The sequence below is a fragment of the Alternaria conjuncta genome (genome assembly GCF_024043145.1).
Source record: "Alternaria conjuncta strain BMP 0040 chromosome Unknown scaffold_10, whole genome shotgun sequence".
Lineage (NCBI taxonomy): Eukaryota > Fungi > Ascomycota > Dothideomycetes > Pleosporales > Pleosporaceae > Alternaria > Alternaria conjuncta.
Window position 1 is genome coordinate 686,865 of NW_026250099.1, and position 15,215 is coordinate 702,079.

The window sequence follows — 15,215 nt, forward strand, 5'->3', positions numbered from 1 at the left end:
TGACGCACCGGCAAACACGGACCTCAGACAGGAGGCTGTCGGTACATTATGGATTGACGGACAAGAGATGACGATACAGCGGGGAGTAACCCATCTCGACCCCAGGCGGTGGAGGTGAGTAAACAACAGAGCGAGGAGGATGTTAGTGCGAACCACAGCAGTGGATAGTTAGAACATAAAGGACATTGAGAATGACATGGTGATGTAGCATACTCACTTGCCCATGCAGAAGGTGTCGAAGGACTCTAGGCTTCATCATGCGCGGCCCCCAGCAATGGAGACTCATGAAACACAGAACGTTGAAGAGGACATGACAATGGGACATATTCACTTAGCTATGCAGAATCTGTTAAGAGACACCAGGCTACGTCACGCACCAGCTAATTTGACATGGTTGAGACGCGCCTTACAAATGAGGTACCTTGAGACTCGCCAGCAACAAGTTCACGATACTGAACAGTCCTTCGCCGAGAATCAACCCACTCGCAAGCACGATGATTGGCGTCTCGCTTCGACCTTTCCAGCGCCGCCACCATAGACTGAGCAGGCCGCCAATTGTACGCGCCAACGTGAAAGAAGGCGTGTTGTACATGCCTACGCGATGAGTTAGTTTATGGGATATGAGAAGTAGAAGGGCGACAAGCGTACCGACAGCGACAGCGATACCACCAGGCACAAAGTCAATCCACCACCCACCAAGACCCCTCTGCTTTCTGTTGTTACCCCATACTCTGACCATCGTACCCACGGCGAAGATGACCGCTGCTCCACTAGCCCATTCCTTTACCATTGGTGGTAGGCCCTTCCCTGTCACTAACCGCGCAGTGAAGACCCATACGTATCCCGTAGGCACCTCGAACAGGCCACCAGGAATGGTGTATACGTTAGTGTAGAGCTTGTATACGACAGCAGACAACACCGCGCCAACTGCAGACCCAATCATCTGACCCCAGAACTGCGCATTCGGCGCAGCGCCGAGAAGATGGCCGCACTTGAGATCCTGCAATAGATCGCCTGCTTGTAGCGCCGCGGACTCAGAGATGGCGCCCGCGACAAGGTTGATGATGACGGCGTTCTTGGCGCCAGGACCCGTAGTCGGAGTGACTAGCGCGAAGACGAGTTGTGTGAGCTTCGAGATACCAGAGACGGGGTTGAGATCTGTTTCGCCAAGTGCGCGTACGCCCATGACGGACAGAAGGAGCGCCAGTACCAGCGATAACAACGTAAGGCGGAAGGGGATGAGGTTGGGGAACGACACGTGGACCGCGATAACGCAAAGGACCAGTGATGCGATAAGACCGATGATGGTAGTGCGGTTCGAGACGAGGTGCTCCGGCGGCGCGTCAGGCTCGTTGCCTTCAGCCAGGTGCTGCTTAATCGCTTCCAATGGATTGACGGACGTACCATCGCTGAGCTGAGTATATTGCGGCTTAGACGTGATGTTGAGCGTAAAGATCTCCTTCCAGGTATGCGACTGGAAGTTTTCTTTCGCGGCGGGGTAGTAGGCTTTGGCAATCGTGACAACGGGGCGTAGAAGAAGCCATCCCAAACTGACTAGGGAGTCTGCTAACATGATGGCGAGAGAAATCCAGACGATCCAGCCTTTGGAGCCGTTGGTCCAGTCTGATACTGGCCCTGGTGCCCACTCCTTGTGCTTTGCGAGAGGCGAGAGAATACCCCAGCCTATGATTGCACCTAGTAGCATGTGTAGTGTAGTAGCAGGACCCATGATGATGCCTTGTCCAACATATGCAGGTGAAGGGTTCAGAGTCCAGAGCCAGTTCTGCGCCAAAGAAAGGCCGAAGACGGGTATGTCGTGAAGCTGCGGGAGGAAGTACGATACGACAGTATATAGCGCGGATCCTCCGAACGAGATCAGCAATAGCCTGATCTTCGATCTCCAGTCTCCGTCTTCTCCGAGCTCTTGATCTGGATCCTTCATGCTGTCGTCCATGGATGGCCTGAGGTCATGCTCTTCTCGCTGCGCGCTTGAACCTTGCAACAGGCCCTGTGTCTCTCCATCGCCGGACCGATCGTCCCCGGCCTGGACTCCTTCACGGGCCATCATCGTCTTCGATTTCTCATCCCCGTGTAGCACTCTGATTAGAAGCGCAGTCGCAGTACCACTAGGGAACTTCAGCTTCTCTCTGATGATCATCTCTTTCCGCAGAGGCACTGCAAACACTACTCCAAAGAAGCAGATGCCAACAGACCACACTATCAGTTTCCACAGACTGATATCCAGTGGTCCATTCTCTTCGGGTGTCAACAGGTAGTTCAACGCAGGGATTACACCAACGAATCCACATCCGAGAGGCATGGTGCCGACCGATCCCGCGACTGATTGAACCAAAACGTTCTCCACCGGGGTGAATGGCAACTTAAGCGTCCTGGCAACGACCTTGAAGTACGCGAATCCGATCAGAGCAGAAGGCATCGCCATGCCGGAAACCCAACCCGTCTGCAGCCCAAAGTACATGTTGGAAAAACATATCACAACACCAATCGCCAAGCCCACCAAAACACCCCTCAGCGTAAAGTTTTGCGGCTGATCTGCCTGCTCAGCCAGGTACCTGCGGGCACCCGTCGTACTGCGACCAAGCGCATGACCATCCACCTCTTCACCATGCCCTGCTCTTTCGTTTTCCAGCGATGCGGATCCCCGGTCTGGAGCCATCCTCGAGATATCCTGGAGCTGAATCGACTCAGCCAGCGTGAAGATGAGGAAGGCGCATTCGGGAAGAAAAGAAAGAGGTCAGAAGGCCCTGATAGGAAGATAACGGAGTCTTGACAGGGAATGGCGTGCTTGGGCATGTGCACGCGATGATGCAAGGCGATCTGCTAGCGTGCGCGGATCCACACGTGACAGCCGGCTGTTATTGGCGGAGTGAACGCTTATCTCCGATTTGTCAGATTGCGCCAACACTCCAACGTGCATCGCGAACTGCTAGACAGGGGCGCGTCGCGGGTCCGCAATACGACGTCAAGAACCCTCTGAACTGCCCGCCGATCTACAATCGAAACAGTCTTCGCAATGAAGTTCTCCGCCGCCCTCCTGCCTTTACTGGCAGCTCCCTTCGTCGCCAGCGAACACACATCCAACTGGGCGGTCCTCGTCTCAACATCACGCTTCTGGTTCAACTACCGCCACCTCGCCAATGTCCTCTCACTATACCGCACCGTCAAGCGTCTCGGGATCCCCGATTCGCAAATCATTCTCATGCTGCCTGACGACATGGCGTGCAACCCGCGCAACGCCTTCCCCGGAACCGTCTACAACAACGCCGACCGAGCCCTAGACTTATACGGCGACAACATTGAGGTGGACTACCGGGGCTACGAGGTCACAGTCGAGAACTTCATCCGACTGATGACAGACAGAGTGGGCGAGGACATGCCACGCAGCAAGAGGTTAATGACGGACGAGCGGAGCAACATCCTCGTGTACATGACCGGGCATGGCGGAAACGAATTCCTCAAGTTCCAAGACGCAGAGGAGATTAGCGCTTTCGACCTCGCCGATGCGTTTGGCCAGATGTGGGAGAAGAAACGGTACGTCCACCACCATCACCACCACCAACCCCCCTCCCTCCCTCCCTCTACGAAACACTTCACTAACTACTCCGCCTAGGTACCACGAAATCCTCTTCATGATAGACACCTGCCAAGCCAACACCATGTACTCCAAATTCTACACCCCCAACATCCTCGCGACCGGCTCCTCCGAAATCGACCAATCCTCCTATTCCCACCACGCCGACAACGACGTCGGCGTCGCCGTCATCGACCGCTACACATACTACAACCTCGAGTTTTTAGAAAACCAGGTCAAGGACCCTACTAGTAAATTGACCATGGGTGACCTTTTCGATAGCTATGACGAGGAGAAGATACATAGCCACCCCGGTATACGGTATGATCTCTTCGAGGGAGGGGAGAGGGCGGCGAGGGAGAGGCGGGTTATGGACTTTTTTGGGAATGTGCAGAATGTGGAGGTTGAGGGGCGGAATGAGACGGGGTGGGTACGTGAAGCGGGGAGCGCGGTTAAGCTGGCGAAGAGTCATGATCAGAGTGTGGGAGAGGTACCGCACAGAGCGCGTACGGAGGGGGCTTGGAAAGTGGATGAAGAGCAAGGGTGGACGAAGCAGGCGTATGGGGCTGCGGCTTTGGTGGGTTGTGCGAGTGTTTGGCTTGTGGGGAGTTGGATTGAGTCTATGTAGGGTGGTAGAGACTTGTGGTCTTCCATATTTTTTTTGACGTTAATGATACCCAAAATCATAAAGGCTTTCTATTCTGAACTATACTGCTGGACGCTAGGGTTTACTCTGGATGGGATTGTTAGGCTTGGGCTCATGTTCATGTTGGCATGAACTACAGTGCATCTCCCAAATGCGTGACAAGGAAAAGCCTAGAAGATGCGTCCTCAAAATCATTTCACGACATCATATCACACCCTGTAAGAAGCCATGACGAAGCGCTCGATTGCTACTTTTCCACTATGCGTAGAACCCGCGAAAAAGAAACCCCCTAAGGTATCGTATGCCGTTCTCCGTAATCCATGCTATGCACCGAAACTCCTCTAAAGAATCTGAAACAAATCTCACTTCATTGCGATCTCATAGCGTTGTGTATCGCTCCATGTCGCGTTAACTCCACATGTATTGCCCGACGATCGAACCCCGCTGGAAAGAATAAGCCCAAACCCCTGCAGTCTGTATTGGCAACAAAAACGAACGTTGGCGGGTCCTTGACGCAATGCAGACTTCTGGGTTGTTTTATGCGTTACCCGCTGTGAGTCGGTGTTCCGTTCTCCCTAGCATGGATTGGTCAACGGAGAGATGCGCTCAGCCCCATCTCCTAGTACATGGCAGACGCGTTCTCCGCACCACCATAAGCCGTCTCCTTGAAGCCAGCGGGAACAGTCCATCCATGCACCTGGCACGCACGTATATACGCGTCGACCGCCTCCATGACACCGTAGTCTCCAGGAGGGCCTTGTTGTAGACGAGCAGGCTTGGGATCCAGACTGGAAATGGCCATGCGTACTTGGAGGAGAACAGACTCGATGGAAGAAACAGCGCTCCAGCCATCGTTGGTGAGAAGCTCCATGCACATGGCACCACCACCGGTGACGTGACCTCCTCCACCCATGGTGAAGGGTAGGAAGCGAGGTCGGATGACACGGACGAATGGTGGACTCATGGGATAGTCCTTGCCAAATCGTAGCTCCAGTACGACGCTCTTGACTTTCTTTGACTTCATGTCTTTTGCAAGGGGTAGCGTGGGGTCGAATGAGTGCAATTCTACGATCCACTGGTAGATGTTCTCAGTCTTCTCCTCGTCAATGTGCCAACCTAGCTCATGCATCGGTTCCTTGTTCTGGATCTTGACGAGGTCCTTGAAGTCCCTCATAAGGCGCCTGGTAGCAGCAGTTGTCGCCCATGCAGGCTCCTGAAGTTTAGGAAGCTTATCGTAGTCAAGCTTTCCAGGCTCGTAGTCGGTCAGAGGTTCACTGGATGATGACTTGCCAAAGATCTTGGACGAAAATGACGCTATAGAGGCCGCCACCTTTGACTTGCCCTTGTCGCTGATTGAGTTTGGCGTGGGAAGAGGGTCAGCCTCTTGGAAAGACTGGTGCTCATCTTCACCGTCAAAGATTATGCGATCTTCTTCAAGGGTTGCGACACTGGCGGCGTCGTCATCATCGTCAATCTCGATGGGATCGTACTGTGTCTTCCCAGAAGCCTTCTGCCGCTTGTGACCCTGTGCGTCTGTCAGCAAGTGCGCGGTAGCATGTGGGGCACAACTCACTCCAGTAGACTTCGCCTTGGGACGCCGAGAAGCAGCAATAGCGTGGATCGGGATAACGAGGTCGCCTGTCACACCACGAGGCGTGCGGATCGGATCCTGATCAACGCAAAGAAGTGGCTTGCTACCCGGATCTATGGCTGTTACGTTATCCGCGCGTGTCTTTATAAAGAGGTAGCGGGTCTGGATCCAATCAAGCTGAGCGACGACCAGATGTGGAGTCTGGCTCACATATTCCTGCGGAGCGTTGACAATCTCGTTTAGAGCCAAGGTCTGTTGAACCTTCAGCTCGCTCATTGACCAAGCCGCGCCGTAGGACATCGAAGAATAGCCCAAGCTAGTATTGACATCAGGAGCGTGGTAAACGCCATTTCCGAAAGCACGTCCGTGAGCGGTCTCCTTGAAGTGAAGACCCTCTCGGATGATGGTGTGCCAGTTGTGGATAGGGCTGCCATGCCATGCGAACAAAGTTGGGAATTTGAGACTGAGGCGGTTAGTAGTGTCTCGTACTGCCTGGATAAACATTCGCTCCTTATCAGGAGCACCCATTGCGAACCGGAACTGCGCCCAGCCCGCCATGCCATACAGACGCTCCTCCGATTTGCGACCGTTAGCAGCATCCTCTTCGTTATCGACCTGCAGGATGCAAGCTCGATTCGAAGCGATGACCCAGCGCAGTATTCCAAGAACGGCAGGGGATAGACGGTCAACCCAAGCGCTCAGAGAAGACTGCGATTTCCGCAAAAGGTACTTCCTCATTTCTTGCACAGGCGGTAGGAGATCGAGAAGTGATGCAATGACTCGTGGCTTCTCGACGTCAGCCAAATCGTCGAAGTTGGTGTTGTAGATGTAGAAGCTTGCGGACTTGAACTCGTTCTCTGGGACTGGCCGCGGGGCTGACACCTTCGGTTTTGTCTGAGCTGGCTGTGCCATGCCGTATGCATCCGTCGGTCCCTCGATGGACGGGACGACAGGATGTGAAACCTTGACTGATGGATACAGAGATGCATCGACCACGCGGCAATGCAGAGCTTTGGTCGGCTCATCATCTGTCCGCATAACGATCCATTGGCCCTTTGATATAGGACAAGCTTCCCTTGCGTTCTCAAACAGCATCTCAAAATTGGCCGCGTTGTATCGCACACTCAACGCAGCTACTGGAGGTGTACTGTCGGCTTGCGGAGGCTGTTGTGCGGGGTCTTGGGTGACATAACGATAGTGGGTACTGATAGGTATGTAATCCTTCTCATTCGTTATCGGAGGTGGAACTGCCAAACTGAGACCGGTTGGAAAGTCCCTCAGTCTACTGGCGCGCGCACTAGCGTAGCAGAAGCTGATTAGGAGGTCGACGACTTTGGGTTGTGAGACGATCTCATGCTCGATGCTCGGACCGAAGCCTAGCGACATGTACTGGTACAAACACAGCGGATTGTCACAGACGTAGGGCTTGATAGCTTGTAGGTCATCGGGCATTCTACTGAAACAGATCAGGCAGAACTCGGTACATCGAACGAAATGCCGTAGCACGAATTGCATCCCTACAAGAGGTAGAGAGTGCACTTGACCATTTGAAGACGTGATGTGATCATCGGTCACAATCTTCGGCCATGTATTGCCGGCACGCTCGTCGTCGTAGTACCTGTCGTGCGAGGCATCGTGATCCGAGTGTGATGCATGAAGCACTTGATCGTTGTAGAATGACTCAGCACCATGCCATGGCATACCCCCGTAGCGGTATTTTAGCAGCATGTGAAATCGCTGTTCCAATAGCTCGTTCAAAGGCCGTGAGATAAACGAATTCCGGAATCCCTTGGATAACTCTGAAGAGACGTTTTGAGAATCGCCTTGTTGTGATGCTTCCCGTCGCTTCTCCTCCTCTTTGCTCAAGACTGTGAAGGCGGATATAGCCTCTTGCATGGTTGGCTTGTACGTCGTACAGACACCGATGCGGATCCCAAAGTTCCGTCGAGCTTGGTGGGCGTCGTAGGACCTCAGGTCGTCCATGCTCTTGTAGCCTGACGGGTAATGAAAGACCGCGACAAGGTATTCCGAAGGCTCGACCTGCCAGGCTTGCATAGCCTCTTCTGAGATACCGAGTTTCGAAATGCGAATGGACAGGGAAACATAGCATCCTAGACCATCCATCAAACCTCCGAGATGTCCAACCTTGAACCCTTCGCTCTTGGCAATCAAGAGGTCATTTCGGACACGCTGTCGGAAAGCAGCTGTAGCTTCTGTGTAACCTCCACCCGACATAGCACCACCGTCCGTGGCAAGTCGCGGCTTCGGCATCATGTCGTCGTCACCGGGAAAGTACTCGTCTTCTTCGTCCTCTTCATCGTCAAAGTCTTCGAACTCCTGAGAGTCGAGCATCTGCTGGTCCCCATCCCGGTCGGTGGACTCCAGTCGGGTAGAGACAAGCTCTAAAATCTGGGAGACGGTCTTTGCGTAGGTAGCGTCAGCGATGGTGTCAAGGGCAGTAGCGACGCCAGCAGAAAGGTTATCGGCGCCGAAGATCATGCATGTATGGCCAGTAGGGTAATCGGATACTTCTGTACAGTCTGTTAGCTATGTTTCGTCGAGGTAATGCAGACAGGCTGGGAGTTTCAGGTGGTAGGGGTCTTGCCATCAGGGCGACTAGCATTCGTGGCGCCTGTGTCTGCATACACAATAGTAAACCTTGATAAGCAGACACGTCCTAAGCCAACGCGTGTTGTAACTCAAGATGATATCATACAATGCGACACGAATTGTAGCCATCCCTAGTGTCGCGAGCTGTGCATATACCGCAAGTAGCTTACCTGGAACAAGCGCTGAGATCTCAAGCTGCTGGCCGTCTGCGAGGCACATGAAGGTGAACTCGCCATCATCACCGCCAGGTCGCACATTTGAGATGCCCGCAATCGAAAGTCCTTCTGCTGCCTTTTGCAGGTCGGCTTGGAATTGCCGCCGCGGCATTTTGGCGCGCGTGTTGGAGAAGGGTTGCTGGTGTCGCGAAGTTTTTGCGTGTTATAATGTTGCTGTTTGCGCGTGTAAAGCTGGCGCGGATTGAGATCGGTGGTTGAGCGAGTGGGCTGCGGCGTAGTGCAAATCCGGTGGAGAGGCCGACGTTAATCTTTTGAACACTCCAGGGCTGGAGATCGTGAATTAGGCGGAATCTGCCTAGATAAGGGTCCACGGGTGACGTCGAACTGCCGTATTCGGCGTGAGGTAGCAAACGCTGGACGGCTTAACCTTGGAAACTAGGTAATCGCGCCCACGAACAGCTAACGACGGACGACGAGGAGAAAGAGACGAAACAGAAGAGCGAGAGGAAGAACAGCGACTGGCGACCCTACCTTACAGGCTCTTGGCAGACTAGAATCCGTGAAACGCAGTCAGTCCATGGTGGTGGTGGAGGACGGGCCCTGTTGCCTGGGAAGAGTGGGTAGGGACGGAGTAGTGTGGCTCAGTCCAAGCTCCAGCCCGCATCTTGCAGGCGGGCAACTGCAGGGATGATAGCTATGCAATCCATTTCAGCAATTACCACTGATATCATAGATCCCATCTCAAACAAAGGGAAAATGAATAGCAAACACAAAGACGTACGCGGCGCACCCAGGACGTGGAAGATGCCGGCCCCTCCCCCACAATTACCTAGTTTCCCTCTCCCGCATCTAAAGGTCCCGAGCGTTCGGCTTAACTGATTCAGGAACGGCCGCCGCCGCTCCAGTCTTCCTCAGCCCTGCTCTCGCCCTCCAAATGGCTGTGTCGGAACAAAAGACGACGCCAAAGTCTGCCCACGTCTCCGACCCTGCGCTTGCCCCGGTTCTGGGCTCGCGCTTCGATGCCGCCGAATACCTCAACGCCACGCTGCCCTCGCTCTCGCTAGCTGCCAGGCCGAAATCAAGCAATGCCGCCTCGTTAGCCGACCTCTCCTCCCAGACCCAAGACCTCCTCTCACAGCTCAATGCGCATACGACGCGGTTATCGGCGATACTGACACAGTTGACTGATGACATACTACGAAGTGGCGGGCGCTTGGCGTACGAGGTGGAGGTGCTGCGGGGAGAGGCCATTGGGCTCACCGAGACCTTGACAGACGGGCTAAAGAGCGATGTTCAGAAGTTCCTACCAGGCGGCATAGCGATAAAGACGGATTCGGTCGATGACGATGCTAAGAGCCCTGCTGCGACACAGGCAGATGCGCCAGATGAGCAACCGTCACAGCCAGCACTGGAGGTGCCCGATGAAACCACCCCAGAGTACATCTCCGACCTGCGCACCCTCACCACAGTCCGCTCACGCCTCGAGACCGTCATCAAGGTCTTCGGTGAGGCCATGCACTGGTCGATACCGCCATCTGAGGTATCTCTAGGAGCCTCCCTCATCAGCGTCTCCGCCCCCGAACCCGGCACAGACAGCGCCTCGCGCGAACAGAAGGGCAAAGAATTCGCTGCCTCCCTGCGCACCGAGATCGCCGACCTCATCACCGGCGACCCAGATGGTGGCATGGAGAAGGCAGAGGTGCGCATACAAGCTCTGAGAGACCTAGCGCAGGTCTGGAAAGGCACAGCAGAAGAGAAGGCGAGGACCAAGTTCGTGGAGGGTCTTGTCAAGTTGGCAGAAGATAAGCAAAGAGAGCTCGATAGAGAGAAGGAGAGGAACAAGGAGCGTGGCCAGCAGAAGCACGCTCGTAGTGGTAGCGTGCCGAAGCCGCAGCAGCAGCCACAACAGCAAAGAGGCGGGTTTCTGGAGAACCTGCAGAGGAGATTTGTGGAATGAAGAACATTCGTCTTTCTCATATCGCTTCCTAAATCTCATCGTCACGTGAAGACGCGTCAAGTCGCGTTGGAAAGCATGTTCTCTCAAATAGGTGTGAGCTGCGATTGACTGCGCGTGCGTGTTCATGCTGCCAAGACATATCCGCAGTACCATCCCCAAAGCACCGCCAACATCTCTACTCAGCATTCCTGCTGCATCCTCTCCTCCGTTCTTTGAATCACTCTTTCAGCAATCTTGTCAGTCACCGTTTCGGCGATCCTCTCGACCATTCTTTCAATGACACGTTTGACTACCCACTCAACTGTCTTTTCAATTACTTTCTCGAATAGCCTCTCTATCAGCCTTTCGATTATCCGGTCGACAATGTCTGGGCTATCCGACCCACCGGGACGTATGAGACCCATGGCTCTGGTCGATTTCACTGAGGGGGGAGGACATGTATATATGCGGTTGCTAGATGTTACAATGTTGTGAGATGGCGTTGTAGCTGCACCGCGCGTTATTTACCTCGCATGATACCTATGCTCTTTTTCGTCACGTTATAGCATCTTCGCTCGAATCCAATGTACGCTGTGCCTGCTTCTCTTCTTACTCGAGTCACCCGTCGCGACTACTATATCCTGCGTGCCTCCTACTTAATCCTACTACGCTAGCAAGGGCCTCGGGCTAGAGCAAAGTCTGTTTACATACTTCAACCATAGCCTTCCGTCCGTTCACGTCCACATGCGATCCAACCCCTTCAAGCCTCCACGGGTGACGTTCAGATATCATCACTCAATCGTTACACGCCTTCGTGCATCTTTATCTTACTTCTCTCATCACATTGCTGTCATCTTCGTCGTCGACGCACTCCTGCATGGCTTCAGTGTCTTACCTTATTCATACGCAGATATTCTTCGCAGGCGGACCTTCGCTACACAGTGAGTTGCCAGCCCCACGCAGCAAGAGACCTCTTTCTCTCATACACTTGTCTTACCACCCCAGTCCTCGGTCGTACCCTCGAAAACGACCTCAACACCAACCGCCCTGTCACTCGTATGAGCCGGAACGGAAGTTGAGCTGGCGAGCAAGAGCTCTTCCGATACACGTATACGGCCGACATCGACCTGTCGCGCTTCAAAGAGGCTTGGAAGGTTGTCATTGCCAGCGAGACCACTTTGCGCGGAGCGTGGCGTGTCGCCGCACCCATCAGACTCGACGCGCTACTCGTCGCAACAACCACAGCAGCAACTCGATCATCGATATCGTACTCCTGTAAGTTGGTACCATCAAACCCCTGTATACAGCTGGCTGATATACGACGAAAAAGGTTCCCAGCATCTTTCCGCATTCTTTCGACTATCTTTTCGCCTATTCTTCCAGCCAGCTTTAACTTATCCTTTCGGTCCTCCTCTTCGCTATCCTCTTGAGCAGCGCCATGCTCCATCTTTTTCTCGCTACCGCCACTACCGCCACCACCACCGACACCGCCGTCATCTACTTCCACACCTGCGCCTGACGAGGCCGAAGATACCCAAGATAGGATCTCGTGTGTTGGTCAAGCGGAACACAAGCCTATGTTCCCCAACCGCGCGACAATCAGCTTAAATAGGTACTACCCTCCTCTTGCGCAACTACCGCAACCTTAAGCTCTCCTTCCTCCTCCTCTTCCTCCTCCTCCTCCGTCATCGCGGCAGCGGGAGCAAGGGAGCTAGTTCACCTCTTCGCAGCGAATATCCGACTGGCATGCTATGCAGCACCTGAATCATCCCAGTCCTTCGAATGTCGCCACTAAGACTAAGCAGACTCGCATGTCCAATACCAACACAACGATGACTCGGGCTATGGTCTTCTCGACGATTGAGCGGAGATATCTGGAATGATGTACGAGCTCTCTCAAGCACTCTAGCTGTTTGCTATACAAAATAGCTGACATGAACACGCAGCCATGACGGCTCCTTGGGGTGTTTTCCTAATATTTCTCCAACATTCTTTCGGCATTCATTCACCATTCTTCTATCATTCTTCCGCTATCCTTCCACTGTATTCTTGGGCAATCTTATTGCTTGCGACATTCTTCTTATTTCAGATATCACTGGTCGTTTCAACAAAGTCATGGACTTAAATCGCGCACAAGCGACGCCATGGATATGGCCCAAGTCTCAGAGGTTGTACATCGACGACACTACAATGGAGGACAGTGAGCTATCTGAGGTGGCACGACCGGCACCCAAACGCGGCAAGAAACGTACAAGCGATGCGATAGAGGGCAGCGAGCTATTGGATATACTACAGCCGGTACCTAAAGCGCTGGAAGAAGCTCACTTTCTCTCAGATATTGGATTGGATTGGATTGTTTAGTCTTGTATTTTCCTGTTTTGTACTGTACAAGATGAGGATGAAGACAATGGACTTTTACATGACTGGTCTGCGTTTCATGAACATGCAGGCAACATGATGTGCTAACTAAGCAGTGAGTGTTACGCTTATTGATCACGGCAAAGCGCTTTGGCAGGTGACCTAATCTGTCGCGCGAAGTGGATATCAGACGAATCAACTTGACAGTATAAACACACCTCTTAATGTACGAACATGACACAGCCACGGAGCGCAACGAGCATGATAGCCAAGTTATCCCGCATGGTTACAGAAGCAAACAACTATCGTAACCTCATACAAACGTCCTCCACAGCAAGAAATGCCTCGCCTATCCCAGCCCCATCCCTAGGCTAACCAGATCCCCCCACAGGAGCCAGCCCTTGCGGGCGGCTACAACTGTGAGGTTCACCTTATGCCCAAGGGAAAGAGAAGAGGGCGGATGCGGCCACAACAAAACCAAAAAACCAAAACACAACAACAGAAACAATCTCAAAAACCAACAAAACCAAACGCCTGTCCATATGCCGGGGTATCATAAGCGACCGAACTCCGAAATACTCCAACCCTCACCGAACGCGTGGGGAAATCAAATAGTAGGAATGGCTTCCAAGACCGTCATGGCGCGTTGGCCCTCAGCCTCGAATGCCATGATTTGCCTTTCGCAGGCCATGCGCAACTTCTCCTCGCCCCGCTTGGCGTTGTAAAGGACCCATTGCTCGATGGTCATGGACTTTTCGTGGTCTGTCAGGTTTGCCATGACAGCATCGAAGATTTGTTCGGGTGATGAGCCAGCGGCCTCGATGTTGTCAAGACCGGCGTCGATGAGAATGTCTTGCATCAGGCCCTGAGCCTCTCCCTGGGACGCGAAGAGCATGTCCACATTGGCGGGCTCCCAGCCGTTGTTGTCATCTGCCTCGCTCATAGGAGGTGGGGTCCTCTTAGGTGTTCCCACCATCAGGTCGCCTGGCAGGCTGGACATGTCGAAGTCTGATGCGACGTGATCTTGGGTATGAGTCGGAGTCTTCTTAGGTGTTCCGCCCGGCAAGTCGCTGGGGAAGCTTTCAATGCTTGATGATCGAACGCGCTTCGGTGCTGGCTGTGCGACCTCTGACATCTCAGTGATCTCCATAGTGTCGCTCATGCGCTTCTTGCCGCGCTTTGGAGCGGGTTGTACGACCTCTGAGACTTGGGTAATGTCCATTGTGTCACTTGTGCGTTTCTTGCCACGTTTAGGTGCTGGTTGTGGCATCTCCGACAGCTCGCTGTCCTCCATGGTAGTGTCATCGATATGCTTCTTGCCACGCGTGGCCTTCTTGCTCGCAGTGGATGCAGTAGACGAGCGTGCTGAGCGACCCTTGGCTTTTGAAGCGCGCTTGCCCTTCTTTGGCGCGGGGATGGGCGGGTTGTAGATATCGGACAATGTGAAGAAGAGACAATCGGGAGAGCGTTTACGATGCTCTTGCATCGGATCATCGCCAATGTCCCAGGCGTCGAGTGCGCGAGCACAGTATGCACAGGTGACACCATCGGGAGTTTCGTCTGTGGGGTCGTAGAACCATCCCGCGGCGACCATCTGGTCGACTGAGGGGTAGCCAGCGTTGGGGTCGAGAGGCCACATGTCGCCGAACGTGTCGCGACGCGCCGCGACCATCGCGTCGGAGGTCGGGTCTTCTTCAGTTCTGCCTGGATCGCCAGAACGCAGGCGAATGCACGCGATGACTGCGAAGCCGCAGCTCGGCGAATGTGTCGCGTGTTCATATGCGGGGACGTCTGATTCTTCCCAGCCGTCGAGCTGGCACTCGCAGGAGAAGCATTGTACGTTGTCAGGGCTGGCGGTAGTCGGCCTCCATACGAAACCCGCATACGCGAGATCTTGTGCCGCTGGTGAAGCCAATGGCCAGCCGGCTTTGGACTTTGTGCCTGCCTTTTTCGATCTGCTGCTCGTGCGTCGCGTCTTTGTGGTCGTCGCTGCTCCGCCAAAGGTCGCGAGACGCGCCTGGAATGAAGCCAGCGCGGCGTCCATGGTGTTGGCTGTTGTGGGGGTAGCCGGATTTCTTTTTGGGCGTTCTTGTGTGATTTCTATTCAATTGACAAGAGTAGCGCCTAAGTTACACGCAGTATTGAGAGTTGCTGGTGTGGAGTGTGGTGGGATGGGTGGGATGAGAGGAAGTCGCGTCTTTACGCGGCAGGCGGGACCAGACAACATCAAATCCACCAAGCTGGTTACGGAAGCAACCGCTTACGTCATCCACCCTCTCACTTTGCGAAACCTCAGGCATCGACTT

The 15,215-nt window shown here is 53.8% G+C and overlaps 5 protein-coding genes across 5 annotated transcripts; 2 read left to right on the forward strand and 3 right to left on the reverse strand.

Annotated features, from left to right (window-relative positions):
• Positions 1-406: 406 nt before the first annotated feature.
• Positions 407-2,677, reverse strand: J4E85_007299 (uncharacterized protein; the record flags this gene model as incomplete). The annotated part of the gene is made up of 2 exons (XM_051471531.1): positions 407-594; positions 649-2,677. The coding sequence occupies 2 exons, from the start codon at positions 2,675-2,677 to the stop codon at positions 407-409; spliced, it is 2,217 nt and encodes a 738-aa protein (XP_051324605.1).
• A 357-nt stretch (positions 2,678-3,034) lies between these two features.
• On the forward strand, positions 3,035-4,220 carry GPI8 (glycosylphosphatidylinositol anchor biosynthesis; the record flags this gene model as incomplete). The annotated part of the gene is made up of 2 exons (XM_051471532.1): positions 3,035-3,552; positions 3,632-4,220. 2 exons carry the CDS (start codon positions 3,035-3,037, stop codon positions 4,218-4,220), a joined length of 1,107 nt encoding a protein of 368 aa, XP_051324606.1.
• Positions 4,221-4,857: 637 nt separating this feature from the next.
• On the reverse strand, positions 4,858-8,766 carry J4E85_007301 (uncharacterized protein; the record flags this gene model as incomplete). Its single annotated transcript, XM_051471533.1, has 3 exons — positions 4,858-5,763; positions 5,812-8,360; positions 8,610-8,766. 3 exons carry the CDS (start codon positions 8,764-8,766, stop codon positions 4,858-4,860), a joined length of 3,612 nt encoding a protein of 1,203 aa, XP_051324607.1.
• Positions 8,767-9,549: 783 nt separating this feature from the next.
• J4E85_007302 (uncharacterized protein) lies at positions 9,550-10,572 on the forward strand (the record flags this gene model as incomplete). The annotated part of the gene is made up of 1 exon (XM_051471534.1): positions 9,550-10,572. One exon carries the CDS (start codon positions 9,550-9,552, stop codon positions 10,570-10,572), a length of 1,023 nt encoding a protein of 340 aa, XP_051324608.1.
• Positions 10,573-13,516: 2,944 nt separating this feature from the next.
• On the reverse strand, positions 13,517-14,953 carry J4E85_007303 (uncharacterized protein; the record flags this gene model as incomplete). Its single annotated transcript, XM_051471535.1, has 1 exon — positions 13,517-14,953. One exon carries the CDS (start codon positions 14,951-14,953, stop codon positions 13,517-13,519), a length of 1,437 nt encoding a protein of 478 aa, XP_051324609.1.
• Positions 14,954-15,215: the final 262 nt, after the last annotated feature.